The following is an 11,454-nucleotide window of genomic DNA, read 5'->3' as shown; positions in this document are numbered from 1 at the left end:
ATTCACAGGACTGAGCAGTTATTACACCAATGTGAATCAGTGAGCCCGTGGACACTGGTAAGTCACACTTACATTGCTGTTTCACTCCTGTCCTGTGGAATGTTCTGGGTTTGTTTTCATTGTTCCTATTTTTATTTTTATTGTGGAAAGAACACCCCCATGGTTTTAAATATACTCTCACACAGGAGCAAAAAATACCTGTCTTTTCCTAAGCTCAGATTTCCTTGAAGTAGCAGCATTTGTATCTATCAACTTGTTTTTTTTTTTTTTTTTAATTTTGGTTTACTTTTTTAATGTCTTTTTTTTTCCCCTTGGGGGGAAGGTAATCAGGCTTACTTATTTTTCAGAAGAGGCACTGGGGATTGAACCCAGGACCTCATGCATGCCAAGCATGCACTTTACCACTTGAGCTGTACCTTCCCTGTTACATCTGCCAACTTGTGATCGAACGCCTTTGACATAAAGTTTGCATGCCCCTTTAAGTGAATGTATTTCATTTCCTTAGAGAAAGTTTGAAAAAGATAAGAAGAATGAGGAAAAAAGTGAAAATAAAAAAGTAATAAAATAAAAATTCAACCACATGAAATGAGTTAGGGTGAATGTCTTCTTTCCCTCCAGCCTTTTAAAATATTCTTTCCCAAGGGGAGGGTTTAGCTCAGTGGTGAAGTGCATGCCTTGCATGTACAGGGTCCTGGGCTCAATCCCTGGTGCCTCCATGAAAAATAAATAAATAAACCTAATCACCTCCCCTCCAAAAAATGAAACATTCTTTCCTACACTGTGATGCACTCCTATTTCCTGACTGTTCCTCCCTTGTCTCCCTTATCTCTGCATCAGCTCCCTTCTCTGATTAGTAACTGTTCGAATCTGCCCTTGGAACTGAGGGAAGGTCAAGGAGCCTACATTCTACTAATGAAAAATGGAGGGCACAGAAAGTGTCTGTACCAGGGAGGGTGCGTCCATTTCAGCCATTTTCTTTTGGGAGTGGGGAGGTAATTGAGTTTTATTTCATTTATTTACTTTTAATGGAGGTACTGGGGATTGAACCTGACACCTTGGGCATGCTAGGCACCCTCCCTATACTCTCCCCCAAGAAGTCCTGCTGTGAGAGTGGCTGGCAGATTTCTTGTATATTTGTTGTCACTTATCATGGGATAGTTTCAATTCAGATTATCCTATCTGATAACCCAGCCATACTACTCAAAACTGTACCATGGAAATGTGCCATTGATTGAAAAATGAAAGAAAAGAAAAAAGGAAAAAAGAAAGAAAGATGAAAGCAATCATAGTACTTCATCTTCCCACTGTGACTTTGGAGGAAAGGTCCACTCCTTGCCCGGCCATTTTCCAATGCTTGAATTCTGGATTCCATTCTTGCTCTTTTTTTTTTTAGGTTTCTGAAATCATACTCCGTTTTCCCCAGATCAGTGAATAAATCAGGACATAAACATGCAATAATTCCTATTCCTCTGCTATTTAGATTTTTTATTTCTCTGCTACCATAAACTCACGATGAAAGTGTGAAAGCAAGTCTGGAGTGGACGAACCTTTAACACGTAGTGTGTCCATGTCCCTGAGTCTCCACATCCTTTTCCCCAATGCAAACATGCTTTTTTTTGCCCTTATCGCTCCTAAATTTGATCCTTAGCAATTATCTTTCACTTTCTAATAATTGTTTTAAATGTGTAAAAATGGAGTGCTGGGAGACTTAAGCTCCATTTCTCCAGGGAACAGGAAGGAGTAAAAAAACTCTGGATTTAAGGACACTGAAAAATATTGTCTCTATCAGGTTTTCTCACCTTTAGCGGCTGACCTGGGTCTCCTAGATATTTAGCAACATCTCTGGCATCTTACCACTAGGGGGCAGTAGCATTCCCTCAGTTGTGCCATAGATTGTATTTGGCAGAAACACTACGGTTTTAAGTGTAAGAGTGATTGTCCTTTAATGTTATCATTTCGAACGGTTGGTAAATTGCTTGCACAAGGGTCTTGAAAAGTATATGCACAGTAGGGCTTGTTTTCTTGTTACTGTTGGAACCCTCCTCCCACCATGTACGTAAGTCCAGGTTAACCCACAGAGGATGGCAGTCCAAACAGTAAGAGACCCTCGTCATCCCAGCCATCCCATATAGTCATCATAAACCAGCCAGCCCCAGCCAACCACCTGCTGACGACAGACGGACAGACAGGGTGAGCCCAACTAGGATGGGTCAAAGTCAGTCCAAACCAGAACTATCCAGTGGAATTCAGCCCAAATCACTGACCCTCAGACTGTAAAGTAAATGAATTGGTTGTTTGAAATGTGGTCTATTTATGCAACGGAACATTTATTCATCCAGAAAATATCCATAAAGTATTATGAGACAGTGAAAAATATCTAGTCTCTGTGCCTGGCTCTTGGCACAGAGTTCCTAAAACCCTTGGAATTTCCGAAGTGATGGCGGGGCAGTAGGGTGGTTCTCATCTCTGAGGCCACTAATTACAGAGAGGTAAGCATCACCTCGATCCCGCAAATATGTCACCACCAGTAATGAAACAAACTGACGAATGTCTCATGATGCAGTGCAATGAGGAGACGTCACCTCTGTGGTGTCCTTGCCTGTGTTTGACCTGAGGGACAGGATGAGATAAATAATTTGCCCCAAATCCCCAGTTAAATTGTGGGCTCGGGCCAGAATGCAAGCTGAGCAACTCAGGAGGCCTAGCTCTTAACGGATATTGTAACCGGAGCCCCAGGGGCAGAAACAGCAGGGGGTCCTGCGACTTGGACTCTTAGAAATGTCAGAAGAGGCACTACACTCAGGACTGTTCCAGCATTTTGGAGGAGCACTAAGTGAAATGACTGGTTCTGAGTTGGATCCTGGACTTTGAGAGAAGCTATGAGGGACATTACTGTGTATTAGACAATGTACCAGTAGATATATATAGTTGGGTGTCTTTTAGGATGATGCAAACTGAGTTATTTAGGGATAAATAAACTGGTGAATTTAGGTGGAGAATATACAGGTGTTTGTTGTTGCTTTTTAATTTTTCTAGAATTTCCAAGTTCAAATTTGGAGGGGAAAAAAACTGGACCCCCTGGATAAGGAAGCATTCATTCTAAGACAATTTGCAAAGGAAGGGACTGTAATGCAGGTAACTACGTAGAGTAGAAAGCTCTTTCTAGCCCCCAAATGGAAGAAGCCAAGTACTTATGGAGGGAAAAGGAGTCTAAGGAAGGTACCTGGATGGGTAGGCGATCGATCACCTGTGAGTTCTCCCAAGAAGTGTGAATCTCTCTTCTGTTGAGTCTGAGGAGAACGGGGCAGCCAATATATATAAGAAATCGTTTGGTACTGAGAATTCCACACAACTGCTAGCACGAGGTACTAGACCCCCCAGAATTCAGGGGTGCAACGGTGCAGGGTGTGGTAACAGGATTGACAGTGACAGCCAAGCCTCCCCAGGACCCTTTCTCCACCGGTCCACGGCACACACATGAGCAGATTTACTGTCTGAATTTAACTGAGAAGGGCAAAGCACCAAATTGAAAAGATAGTGTTGCGGGGGGCGGGGTGTAGCTCAGGGGTAGAGTATGTGCTTAGCGTGCATGGGTTCAGTCCCCAGCACCTCCTCCATTCAGAAAAATTACAGTAAAAGCCTTATTACCTACCTCTCCCCAAAGAAAAGATAGTGTTACCATCTACCCTTCACAGATGAGAAAAGTGAGGTCGTGAGAAGTGAAGTGATTTTCCCCAGGTCTTAGAACTAGTGAGCAGCAGAGCTCAGCTTGGAGGCCAGGCTACTTTCCCCAGGGGTCCACATTCTTAGCCATTATATTAAATACCACCCTCTAATAAAGTACCAAGTGTGTGTGTGTGTGGGGGGGGGTATAGCTCAGTGGTAGAGTGTGAAGCACGAGGTCCTGGCTTCAATCCCCAGTTCCTCCATTAAAATAAACCGAATCACCTCCCCGACTAAAAAAAAAAAAAACCAACCAACCAGTGTGATTCGTTAGTGAGAAAATGATGAATAACCCTAAGCAAAAAAAAAAAAAAAGTGTCAGACTTGAATAACAAAGATTAAGTGGAAATGATTTTAAAAAGTATTAGAGAAAAATAGACAAAAGCAATCCAAAATACACATAATGGCAGGAAGGGTGTAGCTCAGTGGCAGAGCGCATACTTAGCATGTAGGAGGTCCTGGGTTCAATCCCCAGTACCTCTATTTAAATAAAATAAAACCTAATCACCTCCTCCCCCCAAAATTTAAAAAACCAAGTTTTCAAAATACACATAATGGGACTTCCCAAAGAAAACCAAATAATGAAACAGAACAATTCTGAAGATACCATTTCAAGAAAAATTACTAAAAGCAACTGAAAAAACACACCATGTTCCTAGAGGAAATGGTCCAGAATGATCAAAACAGAAATATTCTAGCAAACTTAAGGATCTTCCAAGTTAAAGACCCTTTTGATCAGTCAAGCCAAAAAAAAAAAAAAAAAAAAAAAGACATTTTAGGAGGGGTGTGGGGAGCAAGTTGGCCTCAAATCTTAACATTCAGCATTTACAACATTGGAACAATACAGTATCCTTAAAGAAATGGAATGAGGCAAGCAGTATTTCAAGAAAAAAGAACAGGGGAGGATATGGGCTGACTTGACTGAGTCAACTTCCGTTTCACAGAACCCATTTTTGTATCCTTGAACAAATGTATTAAATTCCTTCCCAATAGGATAATACCACAAAAAAATTAGAATGCCAGATATTTACATCCTAGGAATGTGGTAGGGGTAAGAATTAGTATTCATTTAATACCTAGCTAGAAAAAACAAGTTGGAAATAGATAAGAATAAAGAATAAGAATTTTTTTAAGGTACTCAAATTTTAGTAAGATCCTCTATACACATTTGCTACTGAAAACTGAAATAGCAAAAAAAAAAAAAAGGTATTTTTACACACACACACAAATTGAAATAGTACACCGAAAATATTTTATTATAATTCAATTTTTGAAAACCAGAGAATTTAGTTAATACCCACTGCTCTATTAATGCTCTGGCCAAACCACCTTTCTTGACAGTCCTTCCACACAAGGTAATTTGTTTCAAATTCTTGATACTGGGTTTCACCTTACTGACTTCAGGCTTCTAAAACAGGCAATACTTGAGATCTGTTAGTGCTTCTTTGTGTTAAATCAAAAAATGGAACTAAAGTATATCCAAGTCATTCAGATGCAAACTACAGATTGTAAGCTATCGAGATACCTGTATCGAGATAGAAAAGTGATGCCAAAAAAAAAAAAGAAAAAAGAGAGAGAGAGAGACATCACAGGACTTATATAATATAGATTATCAAAATATTGGTACATGTATCGAGATAGAAAAGTGATGCCAAAAAAAAAAAAGAAAAAAGAGAGAGAGACATCACAGGACTTATATAATATAGATTATCAAAATATTGGTACACAGTCTGTCCGAGCTCAGAGTAGCTTTCCCAAGCTGCTTCATAATGATCCTAAAATTACTACCAAGAAAAAAATAGAAGAATAAGGTTTACAGTTCAACCAACTCTGTGTCTTAATTCTCGTAAGTATCCTGGGAAAGATCTCGATGATACAGGCAGTAATTACAGGTACATCTAAATATTTCCACTCTTGATTGGGTCTGGAAAAAAGAATGAAGTGGATTAATTGATTAATAATTTAAAATAACAAATTCATTGTACATCAAAGAGATGTTAGCAATCCTCAAATCCAGCATTGCCTGTTAGAATGACCTCTGGTATGCAGAACACTAAAAAATGGTCAGGACCGAAACAACTTCTTTTGAGGGAAAAAAAAAAAAAAAAAAAAGAGGCAGGACTGAACTGTATGGCTGCCAAAAGAACGCCAGATTGTCATTCTGTAATAGCAACGTTAGTACGTTCCTGGACAACACAGGGAACAGAGCCAATATCTTACAATAACTATAAATGGAGTATAAATTTTCAAAATTGTGAATCACTGTCACACAACTTATAATACTGTCCATCAACTATACTTCAATTTTAAAAAGAGGAAAAAGTAGGGGAAGGTATAGCTCAGTGGTAGAGTGCGTGCCTAGCATGCGTGAGGTTGTGTGTTCAATCCCCAGTGCCTCCACCAAAAGTAGTAGAACAGATAAACCTAATTACTGCCTCCCACCAAAAAGTAAATCTGGACTTTTCTGTGCTCAGGTTTCTCCTCTTTCAGGGTGTTCAGCTTCATGTTTGTGACAGCACATGAAAAAGTATCAACGTGACACCAAGAGTGAACCTTACTGGAAACCAAGCCTAGACGTTAGGGATAACAACATGTCCCTATAGGTTCATCACTGTTAACTGGGAGATGCAGACTGTGAATGTGTGGGAACTCTGTCCCTTCTGCTCAGTTTTGCTGGAGACCTAAAAGTGCTCAAAAAATATAGACTTTATTTTTCTTAAAGTACACATAGGAACTGATTGCTCCAGAGTTCTGGAGATTCAGAAAGTCCAAAGCAATTTGCCTTTCCCCCTCTCCCAAAACATCAGATACCCACCCACTTGTATAGTGAGAGAATTTCTATTTACCTCAACATCCCTGGACCGTGGTTCTCTTTGAGACCGCGACTTCATAGGAAAGAGAAAAAACAAGAAATATTATAAACTATGAAGAAAAATTCGGATCACCAATGCTACACATCTACCATAAGAGAAGGTGGAGAATCTTTAAGAACCGAGTGTTCCTCACATCCTGCCTTCCTGAGTACAGTTGATAGGTGACTGCTGCTCCTCACTGTTAACATCTTAGTTGATTTGAGTGCCCCCCACCCTCAAGAGCTGGGCATAAACTCACCATAGGAAATGGTCCGCTGTACCGGTTTTTAATAAATTGAATCATCCTTTCCATCCTCTCTTGCCGAGCAGTTAGCAATGTCCTGGCCCCTCTCCTCCTGTAGAGTATGCCTTTACCAAGCGTCCGTCCACTCTCTTGCCGCGGCTGGTCAGGTAGATGGGAAGGCAGTATGGTGCTAGGGTTGAGAGTCAGATTACTAAGGTTCTTTACCAACACTTCGGAGATAGATTGAGAAGCAGCTGAAAGAAAAGAGAAAGTTCAGATCCATTAAGGCGAATTGCAACATCCAGAAGTCACCTCTTAACTAGCTCAACAAGGCCGGCAGGAAGTTCCTCAGGGTGAGTATCTCACATGCCGCTGGTTGAGAGCAGACTTAAGCATCCACCGTGTGGGAGAGGGTATAGCTCAGTGGTAGCGCACATGCTCAGCAAGCACGAGGTTCTGGGTTCAAGTGCCAGGACCGCCATTAAAAAAAAAAAATCCACTATGATGGGAAATGTCTTTTTATCAAAACAATTTTTTTTTCATGTTATTGGTAGTCTGAATGTTAGATGTTTTCTCATAGGGTCAAAAGTTACCTAAGTATGATTCCAATCAGAAAAATCAGGGGACAGAAATCAGATATTAGCAGTTTTTCCATTTTCATTTGTGTGAATTAAATTTTTTTTTCAGTATAGTTGATTTACAGTGTTAGTTTTGGGGAGAGGATATAGCTCAGTGGTAGAGTGCATGTTCAGCAGGCAGGAGTTCCTGGGTTCAATCCCCAGCACCTCCATTAATAAAACAGACAAAAACCCAATGTTAGTTCCTGTAGTTTCCATTATATATTACTACAAGATGAATTTTTAATGCACGTAAAATGCAGGGACTTAACGCCCTAATGCTGCAAGTCAACATGATTCAGTGTAACAAGTTTCAAGTTTTTTTTTCTGGGGGGAAAAAACCTACACCTGTGAAACAAAGGAATCCCAAATACAAGTTTCTCCCCAATCCCCATCCTTAAGCAGGACTAGGATGTCCGAGTGGGCATCACCCTCTCCGGTTATACTCAGCTTTTTCATGCTATTAGATCTTTCCACTCAAACCCAGTATTTTGGGAAATCACTCACTCTTGCCTCTTCCCATCCAAACCATTAAGCAAATTCCATACATACTCATCTCATATAATAAGGCAGCTAACGTTAATTTCTCCTGTATGTGAAAGTATTACATCTTAAGAGCAAGGATCCATTCAACTTCTATGGAATTGTACGTACGCAGGGAAATAAAAGATCCCTGGTTGTGGAATTGTTAGTTACTAAATCAGATTCAAGGAAGAGACTGAGCATATTATGCTGATATGCTCTTCGTTAATACCTTTTCCCCCTTGTCTACATGCTATCCTCATGATGCAGGAGAGACGGTCTGCGTCTGGAGGTTGGGGGCAGAGGGCAGACTAGAAGTCAGCGAGGACCCACCCAGCTTCCTAGCTGCCCAGAGGGTAGTTGGGGTGTTGGCTCCTGGTCACCCACCATCACTACCCTACACCACCTGTCCCCACCCTAAGTCAGGGTAATAAGTTTTCGAACCGAGTGGGTCAGACCTCCGATTGTGTGGGGCTCCAAGGAGAGAACCCTCCTTGGGGACCTGATTAGCAGTATTCCTGGAGCAGTTTCTAAGACCTCCAGTGTCCCTCCTGCTAATTTACATCACAGAGCATTCACTGGCTTTTATAAACTCACCCCTTTCTTCAGTCTCATCTGAAAGGCCATTTCCCTATTTATTAACATTCCTAAAGGATAAATTTAGCTTGAAAGCCAATCCCAAAAACATTGGTGAAATTAAGAAACGCTTTAGGTTAACCTGAAAGTTCGGGCGTCGTATTCTGGCCCCTTTACAAGGCTGACATATGTGGCTGATGAAACTACTGATCATGTAAGATGCCCTGAGCCACTTGGTCTAGAAGTCGGACGGCTTTTCCCCAGAAAACGGGCTTGAAAAGATTGACGTATTCCTGACACCTCTCCCCGACTTTTCTCGCCTCTCCCCCCCCCCCCCCACTGGAGGGCCCTATGTTCCCTGGCCCTCCTCTGCTCCGAAAAGGTTTCCTTAACTGCACTTCTCTTTAAAAGACTGAAGTCAGTAGAGAGAGAAAGGGAAGGCAGCCTCTTACCTTCCCCAACCCCCTGTCCTCAGGTCTGGCTTACCTGGTACTTCCTGGGAATTCTCGTCCATGGACATTTGAGCAGACTCCAAGGTCCAGGTGGGGTCAGGCTCTGACGAATCCATTGGGAGCCAAGCCACAACTTGAAGCTCCTCCTGGATCTTTGGGTTCCAGTGGAAGGTGACCCTTTAGACCCCAAGTTGCTGCCAAGTAGCCTGGAAGAACAATGGCGCCAACAATGGGCAAGAAAAACCCAAACTCCAACACAAGCTGGTGGGAGAAAAACCTAACCTAAAAATCTAAGTCAAGTTTCCTCTTAAAAACAACAGGTCAGCCAATCAGCCGGCCTATTTTAATGCAAATGAGTAATGAGTAAAGAGATACAAGGAGCGGGTGTGGTCCTATTAGTGGATAATAGGATAATTCTTCATCTGCTCTGCATTAAAATAATCATGCCCTCTGTCAGGTAGGCTGGAAATTTAATAAAGAGCCTCTGTGGTTGCGTCCTCCTGAGGTTGTCTTAAAAATCAAGGGTTTTGGCTTTTTTTTTTTTTTTTCAAACTTTACTTCTGGAGATGGCTTCTGGTTTGTGAACTGGGCTTCTGGGTGTTCTAGAGCGGAGGGGACAGGGCAGTTTTCCTCCAGCTGCAGATCAGCTCCCAACTGAGTTAACCAAGCAAGTTTCCTTAGTTTTCTTGGCCTGACTCCTCTTAAAGCTTTGGATGCTAGTAAGGAGAAGTCTGCTAGGAAGGGAAAGGAGAGGAGAAATAAAAGTTCTGTTATAAGCAATTTAATGGCTCGATAGTTTATGAATGTGTATTTTGGATCTGTAACTTTAGTTTGTTTTATAGACGATAAGTTGCATTGCCTTTAACATTTGTCAGCAACCGGAATTAATGAAATTTATGAATTGCCACCCTCCACTCATTCCCCCCTTCCAAATAAACTTGTGTTGAATTCTGGCAAAGAGCACCGCCATTCACTGCCGATTTTCTGCAGAAGGTGGGAGAGAAGGTCCCCAGCTGCCCCCTCTTCTCTTTTTCCCATTTATTCAATGAGCAACCTCCCCCTTGCCCCCGATAGCTGGAAATTATGAGGAAGTCCTCAAAAGCAATCTTGTTTGTTTTTAGTTTTTAGTACAAAGCAAATGTTGAAGTTAGAATCAAGCAATGTTTCTGTAGGGCATAGATGGAGTGTCAGGTCACAACGCTTTATTCAAATGGTTCTCAGTAGTGTGCGCTGTGGACAGGCGTCAGCAGCACCTGGTAACTTGTTAGCTATGATTGGAAACTATCGAGCTCTCACCCGGAATCAAAAGACTGGGGCCCAGGTGGTTCCATGTGTCCTCAAAAGGGAGGACTCGGCTTCGGGGCTCTCCTGACCCCAGTCCCCGGTGCGCCTGCTCTCAGCTGGACCCCCTTTTGCACAGCTGACTCTCCTACAGCCCTGCTGTCTCTGAGACAGCCCTCACAGAGTGAGGGCAAAAATCAGATTGCAGGAAGTTTAAGATTAAGGTGAGATGGTGGAAAGGGCGGACATAGACTCTCACTCAAGAAATCCAGATTTAAGAAAAAGGTGCAAGATGGGAGGGGATAGCTCAAGTGGTAGAGAGCATGCTCAACACACACAGGTCCTGAGGTCCTGGGTTCAATTCCCAGTACCTCCCCTAAAAATAAATAAGTAAATAAACCCAATTATCCCCTCCAAAATAAATCATAAAAAAGAAAATAGGCGAGAGGTGGAGATGTGACAGCAGCTGAGCCCAAAGCAACAGAAGGGAGAAATACTGAGACAAGAAGACACCACCCCTAAATAGGCTTAAAAAGAGCAGATAAAAATCTTTAAAAATGATGACTCTTTAGTTAACATCTCAATAGTATGAAAGATGAGATAATAAGCCAAATGGAATGAAGCCACTAGAAAAAAGACCATAGAAGAATTCATAAATAAAACTACCACTGATTTTTCCAGAGATAAAAAAAATCATATAATATTTTTGAAAGAAACAGCATGAAGTTTTAATAAAAGGGAAAACTCAAGAAAGCAAAGACAACCTGGAAATTAGAAGTTTGATATCAGAAACAAGAAGAGTTTGAAGATAAAATCAAAGGTATTCCCTTAGTAAGTAAAGCAAAACCACCAACAGATGTAAAATAGAAAATGTAAGAAAGTGAGAAACTAAGATTAGGAAATATATTGGCTTCAGGTTCCTTAACAGCAACACCGGATGCAAGATGTTAATGGAGATACAGCTTCGAAATCCTAAAGGAAAATGATTTCCAATCTAGAACCCTGTATTTCGCCAGACTGCTGAGTAAGTGTGGAAACGTTTTTAGACATTTGGTTTCTCAAAAAACGTCCCACCTACGTGGATTCCTCTGTCTTGTGGGAAGTTAACTTGATAACAAGGACACTACCAAGTTAGCTAGCCCAAAGGTCCTGGAACAGAAACACAGACCGTATTTAAAAGCTCATAG

At 41.4% G+C, this 11,454-nt stretch overlaps 1 protein-coding gene across 1 annotated transcript; it reads right to left on the bottom strand.

Moving 5' to 3' along the window:
• Positions 1-3,127: 3,127 nt before the first annotated feature.
• DPPA3 (developmental pluripotency associated 3) lies at positions 3,128-9,389 on the bottom strand. Its single transcript, XM_032473452.1, has 4 exons — positions 9,021-9,389; positions 6,835-7,073; positions 6,570-6,608; positions 3,128-5,647 (listed from the first exon to the last, which is right to left on the bottom strand). Exons 1-4 carry the CDS (start codon positions 9,100-9,102, stop codon positions 5,561-5,563), a joined length of 447 nt encoding a protein of 148 aa, XP_032329343.1. The 5' UTR covers positions 9,103-9,389; the 3' UTR covers positions 3,128-5,560.
• Between the last annotated feature and the right edge of the window lie 2,065 nt (positions 9,390-11,454).

This window comes from Camelus ferus, chromosome 34 (assembly GCF_009834535.1).
Source record: "Camelus ferus isolate YT-003-E chromosome 34, BCGSAC_Cfer_1.0, whole genome shotgun sequence".
Lineage (NCBI taxonomy): Eukaryota > Metazoa > Chordata > Mammalia > Artiodactyla > Camelidae > Camelus > Camelus ferus.
Note: the sequence above shows the minus strand (reverse complement) of the source record. Positions and strands in the feature narration are given on the sequence as shown.